The sequence below is a fragment of the Prionailurus viverrinus genome, chromosome B2 (genome assembly GCF_022837055.1).
Source record: "Prionailurus viverrinus isolate Anna chromosome B2, UM_Priviv_1.0, whole genome shotgun sequence".
Classification (NCBI taxonomy): domain Eukaryota; kingdom Metazoa; phylum Chordata; class Mammalia; order Carnivora; family Felidae; genus Prionailurus; species Prionailurus viverrinus.
This window is the reverse complement of record NC_062565.1, coordinates 75,891,265-75,909,467: the sequence shown is the minus strand read 5'-3', so window position 1 is coordinate 75,909,467 and position 18,203 is coordinate 75,891,265. Positions and strand designations below refer to the sequence as shown.

Here is an 18,203-nt window from a genome sequence, read left to right as displayed (position 1 = left end):
ATTTTAGATAAATTAATCCCCAACATTTTTGAAGTTTATTTTATCCAGATTCATTCATTTAACAAATGTTTTTGGAGCACCTGCTTTGGCCCAGGCACTATTAGGCCCTTGGGCTACCTCAGTGAGGGGCTACCTCACTTCCCCTCCCCCATCTTTGTGGAACTTTCATCTGATAAGGAGAGACATTTAACCGTAAGCATAATAAATAAGTAAATGATGTTACATGCTAAGGAAAAGTAAAAAGTAGAGGAAGTGTCAGTGGTGGAGTGCAGCAGGTCACAGCTTTAAATAGGATAGAGTAGGCCTCATTGAGAAGGAGCCACTGAACAAAGACTTGTAGGAGATAAGAGTATTGGCCATGTGGATACCTGGGGAATCATATTCCAGAAAGGTGAAATAACCATGCAGAAGTCTTAAAGTAGAAAAGAATATCTGGCATGTTTAAGGAACAGCATAGAAGCTTGTATCATGAGGGCAGAGTGAGTAAAGAGGGTAGTAGGAGATGAGATCAGAGAATCAAAAGTGCTGGAATGTATCAGTTTTTCTAGGGCACTTTAAAGACTTAGATTTTACGCTGAGTAAACAGGTGAGCCGCTGAAAAGCTTTGACATGGGAGTAACCTCATCTGACCTCTTTAGACAGATTTCTCTGGCAGTTGTGTTAAATATCATATACATATAAATACATTCACATAGCATACAGGGCATGGGAAGAAGGACAGAAACCAGTGAGATGGTGATTTTAGGAATGAATCTAGGCTAGAAGTGATGGGGCTCAAACCAGAGTGGTGGCAGTGGAGGTAATGAGAAGTGGTTGAATAAGGATATATTTAGAAGGTAGAACCAAAGGGCCACCTGGGTGGCTTAGTCGGTTAAGCGTCCGACTTCAGCTCAGGTCATGATCTCATGGCTCATGGGTTCGAGCCCCACATCGAGCTCTGTGCTGACAGCTCAGAGCCTGGAGTCTGCTTCAGATTCTGTGTCTCCCTCTCTCTCTGCTCCTCCTCCGCTCATGTTCTGTCTCTCAAAAATAAATAAACATTAAAAAAAAGTAAAAAAAAAAAAAAAAAGAAGATAGAACCAAAAATCTAAAAGATTGGTTTGGGGTTGTGAAAGAGGATTTCTGAATGATGCCAAAATTTTTGGCTTGAGTAGCTGGAAAAATAGAGTCACTGTCCAGCTGGGATGGAGAAGGCTTTGGTAGAGTAGATTTGGGGGTGGAAGGAAGATCAAGAGTATAGTTGATGAGATGATAATTTTGAAATGATCGTTCTATATGCAAGTGGAGACAACAAGGAGCCAATTAGATTGAAAAGTCTAGACTATAAGAGGGAGGTGTGGACAGCAGATATGACTTGGGAGTTTTTATTAAAACTAATATAGGTAGTTTTTAAAACATGAGACTGACAAAGATTATCAAGAGAGTGAGCATAGCTAGAGAAAAAAGCAAACCAAGGCCTAAGGAGTAACCTACAAAGAGAATAAAGTGAGATTGGAGGAAACCTGAATATGTGGGATCCTGAAAGCTAACTGAAGAAAGGAGAATTTATTTCTCTATCAGTTGCTGCTGAGAGATAAAGGAAAGTAGAAACTGGGCACCGACCCTTGGGTTTAGCAAGGAGGAGGTCATCAGTAAACTGGACAGTTTCCATGGATATGTGGCTGTAAAATGCAAGTTGAATGAGAATAGGAGAGATTAGGAGAAATGGAATTGGATACTTAATTTATAGACCACCCTGGAGCACAGCATGTAGGGAGGTGGAGTCAAGAAAAGCTTTTTGTTTTGCTTTTTTTTTAAGTGGCTGAAATAATAGTATGTCTAATAGTATGTTTATGCTTTTTGGAAAGATTGAGTAATTTATGGTAGAGGGGAAGAATTGCTACAATAATGTCCTTGAGTAGAGGAGCTATAAGCAAATCTACTGTTCAATGGAAGGGTTGGCTCTAGATAGAGGCATGGACAGTTTATCTGTGGAAACAGATGGGAAGAGAGAAATGTAGGTACAGATACTGGTGGGTAGGTAGAAATGGTGAAAGAATATGGATGATTTCTTCTGATTGCTTCCATTTTCTCTAAGAAATAAAACATAATATCATTAGCTGGCATTGAGGATGGGGTAGGAGTGTTGGAGGAGAGAAGAGAAGATGGGAAATAGCCATCCTGAAGGACTAGAGTGCCAGCAGCAGAGTTCTCTTGTAGTTAGTGATTATGCATTTAAGTTGAATCAGGCAGCATGTTTGTGTGTGTGAGTGTGCGTGTCCACATTTTGCTGCGTGACTACAGGTGTTGGATAGTTGTATAGTTGGATTTATCAAGAAGAGTGGTTCCTGCCAAATGAGTGCAGTGTATGGAGAGAGGAGTAAGAAGGGAGCTTAATGGTGTATGTGGAATTCAGGTAGAGTAAGGAAGGAAAAAAGGAAATCGAGGGATGTAGTACAGTATGAAACAGGTAGGATCAACTGACTGTGAGTCCTTGAGTAGAGGAGCTGTCATGGAATCTAGTAATTGGTCAAGGGATTGTTGGAATCCAGGTACCAGAGGGCATGAAGTGGAAGATAGGAGTGATAGAGAGTAAATGCCTAAGACTGAGATCAGGAGTGATTATGTTACTGGTAATAGAAAAGGTCTAGACTGTACCAATGGAAGTAAGTAGCTGAGGTGGAGAATTGGAGTATAATGACCCAAAAGCCAGAGTTTGAAAGGATCACCTATGAGTGTATTGAAATTACTAAGAATGGGGGTGCCTGGGTGGCTCAGTCGGTAGAGCATCCGACTTCGGCTCAGGTCATGATCTCACGGTTTGTGAGTTTGAGCCCTGTGTCGGGCTCTGTGCTGACAGCTCGGAGCCTGAAGCCTGCTGAGGATTCTGTGTCTCCCTCTCTCTCTGCGCATCCCTTACTAGGACTCTGTCTCTAAAATATAAAAATAAAAAAAATAAAAAGTTTAAAAAAATTTTTTTAAAAATTACTAAGAATGAAGACAGAAGTAATGTCACAGTTGATGGAAAAGAAACGAAGGGCATGCTTTAGAGGTTGATAGATGAAGACAACAATATTTTTATGAGTATTTTTTCCTGTTTTAAAATTTTATAGTCTTTGTGACTATCAAAATAGAAGTAAAACACTAAAATTTATATTAGAGTACAATGATAAACCATGACTGTCCATTTTTAAACTGTTTTTCATTAGACCATTAAGTGTAATATCTTTTCTATCTCTTTTTCTTATAAAATTCCCTCAGAGAAATTTTACTTTTATTCAGAAGAATTTTAATTCTTTTGGATGGTTGTTACTTGTCACAGGTTGGGCTTTCCAACAAGCAGACTCCGAGATAGATATTAGTGTACAGAAGGTGCATTTTCTAACTGAGCTTAGAATCAATATTGGTTAAGATGAAAAATAAGCCAGCTGCTGGGGCTTACTCAGAATTTCTCTTTTTCATGTAAAATGAAGTCAGGGATAGGCCGTTCAGAGCTAGTGCCACTGTGCAAGGAACAGATCCCTTTTCTTTCCTGCTGCAGAATCCTTTATATGTGACTTTTGTCTTCATTGTCATAAGATGGCTATTCAGCCTCCATGCCCTGTCAGGAGGAAAGGTGAAAGGTAAAAGGTTCATGCCAGTTAAATCAACTTCTTAATCAGGAAAATAGTGTCTTTTCTGAAAGCCCCAGGTAAGGAACTTTTGGTTTCATCTTATTAGCCTGAATTTTGATCTTGTGGTCACCCCCAGTTACTTGGAGTCCAGGGAGATGAGTATTTTCAACTGGCTACATTGCTGCTTGGGCAAAATTAATAAGGAAGTTTCTAATTAATAGGGAGGAAGAGGAGATTGGCAATTAGCAGTGCCTGCTATGCAGTTGTTTTCCTTTTTATTTTAAATTAATTTTCTTTGGCTGTTAATCTATGTTTTTATTTTTAGACTAATAAGTTTCTTGTTACAAAAGGAATAGTTGCTCATTTTTTAAATTCAAAAATACATAAAAGTAAAGCAATTGCTTAGCAAGAAACAACTAGTGTCACACTGGGTTAGCATCATTTCATGCTTCTCATGTGTATGTCCTCATACAGATAGAAGGAAGCATAGATGGGTGGATGGAAGGAGAGAGGCAGACATAGCTAAATGGACAAAACATTTTATAAGAACAGGATCACTCTTTATAAGTTCTTTTTAAATAAAATATTAAATTTAGTTTTTCTTAAATCTGTAAGAAGAAAATGAAACTTCATCCTAGGAAATAGATCTCAAAAGATCCCTTTAAGAAAATAAATTTTGAAAACTACTCAAATGTTGCCAAAATCATGCTGTTTTTAACTACATTTTCAATTTTATGCATTATCAGTTTCCCCTTCTATGAAATATAAGATAGTAAAACTCTTACATCTCCCACTCACATGCCTTTTACTCATTCTTGTTGATTTCATTTTTACTTGTCCAAAATGTATTTAGTCTCTCCTGCAACCCCCTCAGCTTTGGAGTTTAGATCTTGGTTCTGGTTATTAAAGAGATGGAATGCTTTTCACAGGTCCCTTAGCCATAGCTTCTTCATTCTGGAATTATAATGATTGGTTTCTTATTTGACTAAATTTTCTTAATCCATTGTTTTTTTCAAGAAAGGTTCATAAAGTCCAACTTCTGCAGCGTTTTCACATTTGAATTTTATATCCAGGCAGATTTTCTCTCATATGTGAAGAAAAAATATACTGTCTGTGTACCATTACTGAAAATAATTACTTAGAGAAATCATAATTAAGAACTCAGGAAGAGAGAATTCTGGTATAAAAGCACTGGCTGACTACAACTTGACTAAGAACCACCTGCCACTCTTAGCTGCCACTTCCTAGGGAGAATGACAGTCCTAGCAGATCACTCCCCATTCATTGGCCATGTTAACGGACCTCCAGTGACCTGGAAAGATGAATGCCAGCTTTCACAATGACTCAGTTTCTTTGGGAACACTTCAGGAAATTTCTCCAAAAAAACCTTTTACATCAGAGAGTACAATTAAATATGACTAGTGCTCTGTAAGGAAAACCTCTGCATGCCTGGAAAAAAGATGAGAAAGAAATCTTTGGGTGAGGTGCTATTGGTGACTTGTTTCTTCTTTTGACTCTTCTATATTTTCCAGATCTTCAATAATCATTTATTTCGCTTTTAATGAAAATGTAAACTTTACACTTAAAAAGTTAGCACCTTGAGGAAATTATATTTAAAAATATAAATTTCAAATTCTTCATTTACCTCTAAGGCAGATAAATAAATGTTTACTGACTGTTGAGCTCAGAACCTGTAGTATTTGAATATGGGCCTCAAGATCTCTTCCAGGTATTTGTCATAAATGTTTTTTTTATTATTATTAATTGAATAACTTATTGGCCTTAGAATTATTCATACTATTTGGGGATTTATGAAGTACCTTAAAATAGCTAAAAATTTGACTAGAATATACATTTATCCCTTTTTTTTCTAATGTAATATATATTATCAGGGTTTTATAGCAGTATAATAATTTTATTTTTTAATCAAATTTAGACTAGCTGTTATAAAGTTGCCATGCAATTTATATTATTCCATTGATCCTGTATCTTGATACACACTATTTATGAAAAGTGTGCTTTGAGAGCACACTTAATCTGAACTAAAATGCTTTATAACGTTACCAGCTGCTCTTTGATTCGTCATTTAGATATTATTATTGCTGTGAATATTTAAAAGGATAGTTTATTTAAAATTAGTAAGGCCTGAAATTATCCCTGTCCACATTCTTCTCACATTTTTTAGCTCCATTTATCATTTGACGTGAATCTTGGGTCAGTTAGCCTTCTCTGTCAAATTGAGTGAAATGTTGATTATGGGCATCCGTGAGCACGTAGTGAAACAGCTGTGTTCTAGTGTTATACCTCAGCCTATTTTGAGATCCTCATTTATGTTAGTGTTCCCATTGTATTAGTATTTGTTGTTACATAATTGCTGAATAAACATTCAACTTTGTTTGCATTTGTGGTGCTTTTGTCTTTTGTTTACAATATTCAGAAATCTTATCTGAAACAAAAGTCATCAAGCCTGTAGCTCTGGGTAAACCAGCTCCCAAAATTGAAAATTGCCTGGCCACCCCTAAGAAGGCTGAAGATTCTACAGAAACCGATTACTGTGTTCAGTTTCAGAATGTAGGTATTGAATTTCAAAATCACATTCATAATTTTTTTCTGTTCTGTAATATTAAAACTCAAGTATAAGTAATATGTGAAATTTCTTTTGCATCATGTGATGTTCTAATCTTACTGAACATTTATTGATTTCCTTATATAGTAGAACATTGTTAACCATGTCATTTTTATTCATTGTGGGTTTTTTTCCCAACCACCTATGTTCAAATCTACTATGTAAATATACTATAATGAAGTGATGCTTCTCCTTAAAAGGATTCTTCAGGATACTGTGGTGGGAACAAGGAGACAGAGTTACTTATGTTTAAAAGAGTTCAGGAAGCAGAGGAAAAATGGAGGGGTGCACAAGCCCTAATTGAGCAAATTAAAGTTACATTCTCAGAAAAAGAGAGAGAGCTGGAAAATAAGATGGAAGAACTAAGGAGACAACAGGAAAAGGAACTCTTCAGACTAAATCAAGATAATTATATTCTTCAAGCCAAGGTACTAGACACATTGTCCTATTTCTCCTTTCATTGATTAAAAAAAAAAAAAAAAAACTTTTACTCCCTGCAAAATGCATTGTCATCCTTTGTTCCTGTGGCTGTTTGACTTGCTGTATTTGCTGTGTAAAATATGAACAGGGTTCCGAAGACTGCCTCCTCACAGCAGAGCCTAAATCAAACCCAATGGGGAAAAAAAAATCAAAATTTAAATTGGCCCATTTTGATAATTTTCTTCTGTTAGCAGTCCTTTCTGAGAACAAATCCCTTAGTTCACTCTGATCTTCAAAGAAGATGATTTCAGAAAGAACTGCTATGGAAGGGCCTAGATTCAGAGAATGACACTGTGGCATTCCTGAGTTACTTTCATCACCAGAACCATCAGCATAAAACTGATTTAACTGTAGTTAGTGTTATTCCATTGTGGTTATGGGACAGTTTTATATATATGCACCTTGAGTTTTCTGTTATTCTTCCTTATTTCTCATTTCATCATTTCCTTACTTAAATAAAACGTCTGTTTTCTCAAAGTTGAGTAGCTTTGAAGAAACAAACAAAAAGCAAAGATGGTTACATTTTGGAGAAACAGCTGATCCTGTCACTGAAGAAAAATTGAAGCAAATTCAAAAAGAAATACAAGAACAAGAGACACTTCTTCAAGGATATCAACAAGTATGGTGATTCTTCAGCACTTCGTGAATTTGTTCTTGAGATCCTTTAATTGTAAAAATAAGGCATATTTAAAAATGTGCTCATGTAACAGGTAATAGGAATTCTGGCAAATATGAGGAAGTAATAATTTGACTAGTCTGAACATTTTTAATGGGTATAATTAAAGTGGTTAAGAGCATGGGTTCTGGATTCAAAGAATCCTGTGTTAGTCTTTGCCCCACCACCTGCTGTGCTGCTTTGGGCAAATCACTTCACCTCTCTAAGCCGGTTTCCTCATCCTTGAAATGAGATGGTAATAATGGTAGCTGCCTCATAGGATGGTTGTGAAATTAAAATAAAGTGTAAACCAACCTGTTAGTACCTGGCGCATACTAGCCAGTTAGTGAATGTCACCTGTTACTATTTTTAATAGCCATATTCCTTAGAAACTGCCCTGTTTTTCTTTAGTTTTGTGTAATGCTTTTCACTGGATGGTATTGACTAGTTTTGGTATTCTATTCAAAAATACAAATCTGAAATTAATTGCCAGTGTGCCAAGAATGAAAAAATTTGAATTAAATGAGAGAAAATCTGTGTGTCCTACAGAGGGCAGATACTTGCCATATGTGATTGAATCTTGGTGATGTTGACTAAGCCAGTCAGCCAGGACAGGTTTAGTGATCTCCAGCATAAAACTTCATCTTAGTTTCCTCCTTTTCCCCTTACTGTCATCTCCTTCTCTTTCTCTTTCATTACCTTTTTCTCTTTTGACCTTTAAGCATCAAGCCTGTCAATAACAAGCATTGTCATCAGAGGACATCCAGAGAAAGCATTGTCACAACTTTTCCTATAAATGAATACTGGTTTCAGAGGACACACTGCCCTAGAGTTAGAACCTTCTAAATCCTTCGCCTGCCATTCTGATCTTGCTGTGTAGAGCACACATTTTTAAGGAGGATTTCACAGACCCAGAAGGATGCCAACTACCTTCTCCCACAAAGATAACACAAAACTTGTGTATCTATGTACATTAAATTGCAGGTATTCAGGCACAGACCATCTACCAGGCACTAGGCCAGACATGGTGAGAGAGTCCGTGGTTTTTATTAGATCCTCAAAGGTCATTGGTTTTCATAGGATTCTTAATTTTAAAAAGGGTTAATAAGCCACAGCACCTAAGCACAGATGGGTACTTTCTCCTTCTGATCTCACTGTTTGAGTCACTCTTTAGTCCAAGGCTGGTGGAGATCTGGGCCTAGTCTCTGCTCAGCCTTGTCCTTACACTTTCGGAAACACCTGGTGTCTAACTTCCTGCTCACAGAAAGTTCCAAAAACAAGCATGGAAGCCTGTCATAGCTAACTATATCCAATTACTTCACTGCAGGGAGCCAGGTTAGAAACAGAAAAAAGAGAATGCAAACAGTCCCAGTGGGCCTTTCTGACCCTGTTTCTCACAGTTGGGATGTAGTTATTCCTACAGCCACTCCCCCACTTCTGTGAAATACAGTGCCTTACACTGACTTTAGGATCTCTTGCTTTGAGAGTTTTTGCACCTTTTTTTTTCTTTTTTTCAAGTAAGCATTTTGGAAAGAATTGTTTTCAGATTAACAGGTTTTCTTCTGAGATAAAGAGTTTAATAAAAGAGTTTGCTTACTCAAAAACTGAAAAAATTTAAAAGACTTTAAGAATGCTTAAAGGATGTATCTGTTGTGAGCATATATATTTGCTGTATAAGTACTGATGACTTTTAACTAAAATGTAATTTTCTGTTTATGAAAAGGAAAATGAACGATTATATAGTCAAGTGAAAGATCTGCAAGAACAAAATAAGAAAAATGAGGAGCGAATGTTCAAGGAAAACCAGAGTTTATTCAGCGAGTTAGCTTCCTTAAAGTGAGTCTTTTCTGAATTCTTAAAATCAAATATACTTAGGCTATTTCTAAGCATTTTATTGTTATATTAATAATACATTTTATTTTTACTTAGAACTGAAAGAAATTTTACATTGATTTATAGTTCATAACTTTTATAGGTTTAATATTCAATGTATTTTTCCAAAGTACAAAGTTTAGTATTTTCAGCATACTCATATTTGAGTTTTATATCAGTTTTAGGAAATTGAGTATATAGTATTCATCTTGGTCAGTCATTAAGCCTGAGGTGCTTAACCATCTCCTAAAGAACCATGTGATAAATAATACAAAAAATATGATACAATGTCACTAAATGCTTTAGGTTAGGTCCTATAGAAGTAGAACCTGAGGTAGGGATCCTTATGGAGGTGATTTCCTGGAGGATAACTGTCAGGAGAAGGGGAACAAGAGAAGCAAGATGGGAGGATGAGGGGAGGGAAGGTAAGTAAGAATGTGGTCTTAGCCAGAGACTGGCTTCATTCTCTTCTCCCCAGAAAGCTCAGGAGAACAGATTGTACCACAGAGTTGGCCCCACTTGAGGCAAGAGGAGCAGGCTTTCATACCCCCAAATTAGTCGTCACTGGAGGAGGTATGCTCCGGGAAGAGGGTAGGGGATATCTTCCAGGCCAGCGGGCAGAGGCTGCTATTGAGAAGGAGAACTAGTGAGTTATTAACCAACATTCAACATGGCAGGCTGATGGAGCACCAGCACCTACTAAGAATCATATTTCAGACTATAAGATCTTTAGGATATTACTACATTCAGCTTTAACATATTAAGTGAAAAAGCTGAACTCACAAACATGGGCAAATTAGGGTACTGTCTTCTTTTAGGAAATGACTAATGGTTTTGTGTCACTTCATATAAACACCTAATTACTCAGAAAGGACTGCTATTAGAAGAAACTTCTTAGGCCATGAATGTATGACCCGAAGCCAGGTGTGATAAAATGCACAGTTCTGATATATGAAAGCATTATATCTGATTTCTTTCCAAATGCTTCAGTAAAAGTATTTTAAAATGCCACTTCTTCTACTGCCTGGCTTTTAAAAGAGATCTATTCCCCGATCCCAAATTGAAATTTTAAATGAATTTTCACAATGAAATACATGGTGTCTTCACTGCATTAGGATTACATGATCTTATATAGATTCCTAAATTCCTTGTATAATATTTCTGGAAAAACAAAAATTTATTCTAACTTTAGATAATAGACTATTTGGTTTTGTCAGTCTCCATGTGTATGATTTGTGCTTCTTAGAAAGGAGTCTAGAATGATGTGACAAGGAGGGCACATTACCAGAGGAAAAATGCAGCACATCTTTCTGGGACATAGGGTTTTTTCCTCTGAGAATTAGGAGAAAATATTTTTTATTTTATAAATAAAGCAAGGTGTTGGGGTTTCAATTCTTTTAAATTAAACAGACATCTCAAAGTATATTAGCATTTTAATACTTTAAATTTTAGAGTAAATAAACTTTTTCTCTTCAGTGGCTCAGATAGTTCCAATGTCCATCAGGTTTTTTTAAATTTTAAGAATTGTATATTTTTCATTGAAAGGAGTACTTTGTTAAAAAAATTTTTTTTTATTTTCAAACTAAATCAGAGAACAGATGCACAAAAGTCGTTTCCTATCTGAAATAGTTGAAGATTCAGAACCCACCAAAACCCAGAATTTTACAGATCTGTTAGCAGAGCTACGGATGGCACAGGTAAATTTCATAAGGATTTTACCTACTAGATTATTATAAAAATTTCCATATGTTAAAAAAGTCTGTTTTTTAAATTTATGAATAGATAAAATTTATTTATAAATTTCATGCCATTTAAAAATTAAGGCATACCTAAAATTAGCATTTATTATACATGTGAACTTCATATAGAAAAAATGACACAATACTGGTTTTAGATAGCATCCTCTTTATAACCCAGCTTCTCATCTAGCATTCATCACATGGAGCCGTATTAGAGGTATAACCTTACTTAGGGCATGTACACTTTATTTCAAACAAACAAATTCCTTATTGGAAATGTACAGCTAAAATAGGAAAATAATTTAAAGATGATTATTCACCTTAAAATGTTAGTTGGCTTTTTACCCTTCTTCAATGGACTGTGCATTTATGGAAGGCTGAGACTATCTACAAATGTTTGCATCTCACGTACCTAATGCAGATGCAAAATGAAACAGCTGCTTTGTAACGTTTTTTCTTATTTGTATTTAATTGTATTATAAAGGATATAGCTTACAATTTTCTTTTTTTAGGTTTTATTTTATTTATTTTTTATATATAATTTATTGTCAAGTTAGCTAATATACAGTGTATATGGTGTACTCATGGCTTCGGGATTAGATTCCTGTAATTCATCACTTACATATAATACCCAGCGTTCATCCCAACAAGTGCTCTCTTCAATGCCCATCACCCATTTTCCCTGCATCTTACCCCCCCGCCCCCAAACTCCCTTCTACCCTCAGTTTGTTGTCTATATTTAAGAGTCTCTTATGGTTTGCCTCCCTCTCTGTTTGTAACTATATATTTTTTTTTCTTTCCATTACCCCATGGTCTTCTGTTAAGTTTCTCAACTTCCACTTATGAGTAAAAACCTATGATATCTGTCTTTCTCTGATTGACTTATTTCCTGTAGCATAATACCCTCCAGTTCCATCCACGTTGTAGCAAATGGCAAGATTTCATTCTTTTTTATTGCCAAAGTAGTATTTCATTGTGTATATATATATATATACCACAGCTTCTTTATCCATTCATTTGGGCTCTTTCCATAATTTGGCTATTGTTGATAGTACTGCTATAAACACTGGGGTACAGTGTGCCCCTATGAATCAGCACTCCTGTATCCTTTGGATAAATTTCTAGTAGTGCTATTTCTGTGTCATAGGTTAATTCTATTTTTAATTTTTTGAGGAACCTCCACACTGTTTTCCAGAGTGGCTGCACCAGTTTGCATTCCCACCAGCAGTGCAAAATAGTTCCCTTTCTCTGCATCCTCGTCAACATCTGTTGTTTCCTGAGTTGTTAATTTTAGCCACTCTGACCGGTGTGAGGTGGTATCTCAGTGTAGTTTTGATTTGTATTTCCCTGATGATGAGCAGTGTTGAGCATCTTTTCATGTGTCTGTTAGCCATATGGTGGCTTACAATTTTCTAAAGCAGTATTTATTAATGGGAGACATTTGGGAGTTTTGGTCAGGTTAATTCTGTTTTAAGCAGAACAATTCCATGTGTTGCATGATTTTTATCATCCCTGTCCCCAGAAAATACATACTCATAGCACCCACCAGTGATTATAAGAATCAAAAGCACTGCCACATTTCCAAACTTGTACCCTGTGGAAGGGCAGTTAATTCTCCCCACTCCCTCCCATTGAGAACTGTATTATGAAACTATATGAATGATTATGTGAATTAGAAAAATTCCAATTATGTACCACTTTTTAACAAGAAACTATATAAAGTTTTGTTATATAGAAATATACACATACCCTAGGTTAATAACTGATGTTTAACAGGTTTTTAAAGTATATAAAATGTAGCTGCAAATATGAATCCATTAGGGTACTTTCTTCAGGCACATGTATGCATGTATAGCATGATTAGATAGGTAGATAGTTAGGCAGATAGGTTAGAAGAAGGAATGAATGGTTGGACTCCCCCTAACTCCCTTGTCAGTAGGCCTCAAAAATTAGGAAGGTAAAAGAGAAATTATTATTGCTGTGTTTTATGAAGGCTTGGGAAAATGTGGTAAGGTTTCAAGCCTAACATTAGCTTTATTTAAACTGTTATTAGCAACTTTTTAAAAGTGCTGTTTTGAAAATATTTTTCTGAAGATAGGAAACTAAAACTGCCACTAAAAACATCAGAAAAGGCTGGATAAAATATAATAAACATCTTATAAATGCATAATGTAACAGCTCTCAAGAAAGTAAGAATTCTTTAGGGGCCAGAAATGAGAAGGGATACAAACTGGTCAGTAAGCTGCTAGACCAGTAGTTCAGTAGCCATGGGCTTGAGCTTTAACAGCAAAGTGGAGACAGGACACTCAGATTTCAAAGAGCCATGTCCTTCAGTATAACAGTGGACTAGGAAAAAAATCCACCCACCTTCACAAGGGGCTAAGATGTCAAGAACCTTTTCTTGTAAGAAGTTTCTGTCTTAACTTGATTGGTCAATATAATGTCATCCGTCTGCCTTCATTTGTGTTATAGTATTTGAATTGACACTACCTGCAAGGGTTAGTAATGCTCAGACTGAAAAAAAAAAAAAACCAAACCATATAATGTGGTCCTGAGTCAGTGAGAACCTCCAGTGTGTCTAGAAGAAACAAATGCAGAAAGCTCTTAGAAGTATACAACCTTAACCCAGCTTACACAGTATTTCTACAGATAAAAACCTGCTGATGATATGCTCACAATGCAAAATTACGAAAACACGGAGAAACTATCCACAATCGCACAATGATTTAATAAACAGCAGTTTTTGAACCTCAATAGAATTATTGGATAAACATATAAATAGACTAAAAATGGAGAATATCAGATATATGAAATGCTAAAATATATTTAAATATATTATGGCTGAGGATTTCCCAGAAATAATAAAAAAAAGATGAATTCTCAAATTTAGGAAACCCAGTGATTCCTGCTCAGGATAAAGTAAAAATCACCATCTAGGCCCCTGATGGTGAAACTACCAAAGGCAGGAAAAACCTAAAAAGAAATTAACAACAACAAAAAAAAGAGTGTTAGTTTAAGATAATAGTAAAAACTTTGAGGATTTTTTTATTTCTGAAAATATTGTAAGGTTGAATGTAAATATACCTTTTATTTTCATTTGCTATGGTATTCTGGGTTTAGATGGTTTTAGAGCAAAATTTCATACTGGGATAAATCTATAATATTCACATTGAGTATACTTGTGTAAAGTCTAATTCATACCTTAAAAATTAATAGCAATTATTGAGTTGGTTCTCTATAAAGCATAGATAGAAGCATAGTAAAAGCAAAGGTTCTGAGCTCTTTCTTTTTAGTATCCCAAGGTAGGAAGAAGAATGAAGCTGACCACAACTTACTCACTGAGTCGTCCTTTATGAAGCACCTGCCACATGCCAGGCACTCATTCTGGCATTGTAAATACAGTAGGTAAACAAGACAGGCACAAACCTTGCTCACTAGGACATGTATTCCAGCAGGGAAGACAGATAGTAAGGTAACAAATGAAGCAATATACATAGAAATTTGTGCTTTGAAGAATATTAAAATAGAGAATAAGGGTGCGTGGGGCAGAGAGTAAGGCACCAGTCAATAGTGCTCTAGGAGACACTCTGAAAAAGTTTTGTCAGAGTTGAGAGCTAAAGAGAAGCAGCAGCCACTGGACAAAGATGGAGCCTCCCAACCAGGAGAAAAGCATAAACCTTGCATCAGGAAGGGGCTTGTCACTTTCCAGAGTCAGAGACCTCTGAGACAGAAGTGGGTGAGTAAGGACAAGGCCAGAGAGGCAGGCAAAGACCCTCTCTGAATGTCTGCATTGTAATTTACAAGAGAATTAAAGTACTTGCCAGCCACAAATCCTGTGCCCACAGGGTTGACCTGGGACATTACTGGCCTTCTTCAGGGTGAGAAGTGTCAGTCCCTGGAAGGATGCAAGCATGAAGTATCATTTGTTTAAGTGTCAAATGTTTAACTGAACTCAAGATGTTTAAAGTTCCTTTGAATGCTAAAACTCTGTAAGTCCATTTAGTACACTCCACTGGAGAGCATTTCTAAATGATTGAACTAATTAAACAGAAGGTAGTTGCAGAAAGATGCCTGAGCATTCAAATACTTGAAACTCAGTGCTCTCCTGAAAAGACATCTACAGAGGATCACAAAGAAGATTGAACAATGAAATTATGCCATTAAATCTGTGATGCAGTTAGAAACCAGTATTATACAGTGCTTTAATGAATGGATTTATTTTCTTCACAAGACTGCATTTGGGATTATAAAATAGGGAGATACAGAATTTGTTTTATTTTGAAACTTAATTACACCAAGTGTACTTCTGTGACTCCAAGAACTTTTTTTTTTTTTTAGCAGTTATGAGTTCAGTCCAATAAACATTTATTGAGTACCAGCTGTGTGGTTAGTGCCATAAAGTATACAGGTATTAGTAGTAAGTCAGTCTTAGTCTCCATAGAGTTCTCAGCCTAATAACAAGAAGAGGTATGTACACAAATCAATATCATATGACACAGTAATACTATACTAGAGGTACAACACAAGTTTATGGGAGCACAGAGGAAGGGATTATCAGGAATAGCCTCATTTGAACTGTGCTTTGAAGGATTAAGTATGATTGTGTCGAGATGAATGGGGGCTATTGAGAGTAGTGTTGAATGTAAGGCATATTTAGCATTCAGTCAACCTTTTTTACGTGCCAAGCATTTTTTTATGTGTTTTTTTCATGCAAAAATGAGTAAAATCTCTGCTTTCAAGTAAACGTATGTCAGGTGGTAGTGATGAGTTCTGTGACAAGAAAATAAAGCAACATACTCGGGGGTTAGGATGAAAGTTTTTGTTTTAGAAAAAGTAATCAGGAAAGATCCTCCTGGGGTTTCATTTGGGCAGAAATCCTGATGAAGTAAAAGAGTGAGCCACCTGGCTATCTGGGAGCAGGGCACTAAAGGCAGAGGAAACAGTAAGTGCAAACACCTTGGAGTGAGAGTGTGCTGGTTATGTTCAAATAACAGCTAGAAGTCTCTGATGCTGGACTGGAGTGGGAAGAGGAAGATTTATAGTAGATACGCTCAGAGGCATGGGCAGGGCTGGGTTACATGACACTGAACATCATGGTAAGGACTTTGGATTTATCCTGAGAGGAATGGGAGCCACCAGAGAATTTCAGACAGAGGAGAAAAACTCACCATCTCTTTAAAACAATTCCTCTCTTGAATAGAGAGTTCATGAAAGTATCCACACATATGTGGTCAATCCAAGACAGAGGATGCAAGAATGTAAAATAGAGAAAGGATAATCTGTTCAATAAATAGTATTGGGAAAACTGGACAGATACATACCAAAGAATTAAAGTGGACTACTGTCTTATACTATATATAAAAATAAATTCAAAATGGAGTAAAGACTTGAATATAGGACCTGAGACCATAAAAGTCCCAAAAGAAACCATAGACAATAAGCTCTTGGACATTGACCTTAGCTTTTTTTTCAAACCAGTCACCTCAGGCAAAGCCAACAAAATCTAAAACAAATGGGAATATATCAAACTAAAAAGCTTTTGCACAGTGAAGGAAGCCATAAACAAAATGAAAAGGCAGTCTACAGAATGGAAGAAGATACTCGTAAGTGATATATCTGATAAGATATTAATATCCAAAATGTATGAAGGATTTATACAAATTAATATCAAAAACACAACATGATTAATAACAGCCAGAGGACTTGAGTAGACATTTTTTCAAAGATATAGAAATGACCAGCAGACACATGAAAGTATGCTGAACGTCTCTAATCATCAGGGAAATGCAAGTCAAAACCACAATGAGATATCACCTCACACCTGTCAGGTTCTCTATTGTCAAAAAGACAAAAAATAACAAGTGTTGGTGGGGTTGTGGAGAAAAGGGAACCCTCATATACTGTTGGTGGGAATGTAAATTGGTGCAGCCAATATAGAAAACAGAATGAAGGATTCTCAAAAAATCAAAAATAGAACTGTATGATACAGTAATTCCACTTCTGGGTATTAATCCAAAGAAGACAGAAATATCAATCTGAAGAGATAGTCACCCCTATGTTCCTTCCAGCATAAAATACCCAAGATATGGAAGCAATGTAAGCATCCAGTGATAGATAAACACACTGGACATTACTCAGCCATAAAAAAGGATGAGATCTTGTCATTTGTGACAGCATGGGTGGATCTAGAGGGTATTGTGCTAAGTGAAATAAGAAGAAAACAAATACCATATGATTTCATTTATATGTGACATAAACGAGACTCATAGGTACAGGGAACAAACTGTTGGTTACCAGAAGCAGTGGTGGGGAGATTGGAGGGCAGGTGAAATAGGTAAAGGGGATTAAGAGGTATAAACTACTAGTTATAAAATAAGACACATGGATATAATATACAGCATAGGGGATATAGCCAATAATATTGTAATAATTTTGTGTGATGACACATCATAACTTAGGACAGATCCTCGACTTATTGTGGGGATTATTTCATAATGTATAAAAATAACAAATCACCATGATGCATACCTGAAACTAATAGGATATTTATTGTATATATGTATTTATAAAAAATATGTATGAGTATTTATGATAGGTGGGGTGAAACAGAGCCTATGCCACAACTTTTTGCGTCCAGAAATAATTTGCTTTTGTAATTCTATGAATATCAAGAAAGAAAAAAACTGTTTATTGGAAGACATCAAAAGACTGAAGCAAGACAAACAAGCTCTTGAAGTAGACTTGGAAAAAATGAAGAAAGAGAGAGACCAAGCCAAAGATCAGATTGCTTATGCCACAGGTAAAATGCTGAGCTTAAACAGTTTACCTTTATACTCGTAACTGTTTTTAATCTTGAATTTAAGTAATAGCAATTGCTATTACTACTCAAGGAATCAAAATCCTACTTCTTGAAGTATATTGTAGTTTTAGAAACTTTAAAAAAAAGTTATTAATGGTGGGTTAGTTGGTTTTGGCAGGACTAATTGCAGGATCAGAGAATATCAAGGATTGTTTTGAATTTGTGGCATATTATGTCTATTCATTTTCATGTCTGTGACCTTCCTGAGAGTATGGTCTGCCTTTTTATCCCTGGGTCTGAAACAAAGGCTCTTAAGTATTTGCCAAATGAACAAATAACACTACACCTATGTTTATAGAAAACACAAGGATAAATGTGACATTCCCCATCAGGGAAAACAAGGGAAAATAAGAATGCAGAAAAGTTTAATATAAAAAAA

At 35.9% G+C, this 18,203-nt stretch overlaps 1 protein-coding gene across 5 annotated transcripts in view; it reads left to right on the top strand.

Moving 5' to 3' along the window:
* Positions 1–18,203, top strand: part of CEP162 (centrosomal protein 162) — a 117,268-nt gene that overhangs the window by 53,043 nt on the left and 46,022 nt on the right. For all 5 annotated transcript variants that reach the window (XM_047860648.1, XM_047860649.1, XM_047860650.1 and 2 more), the window contains exons 14-19: positions 6,031–6,164; positions 6,420–6,647; positions 7,178–7,318; positions 9,078–9,190; positions 10,818–10,923; positions 17,638–17,764. In XM_047860648.1, coding sequence (XP_047716604.1) covers positions 6,031–6,164; positions 6,420–6,647; positions 7,178–7,318; positions 9,078–9,190; positions 10,818–10,923; positions 17,638–17,764 — 849 coding nt within the window. The remainder of the gene's footprint in view (positions 1–6,030; positions 6,165–6,419; positions 6,648–7,177; positions 7,319–9,077; positions 9,191–10,817; positions 10,924–17,637; positions 17,765–18,203) is intronic.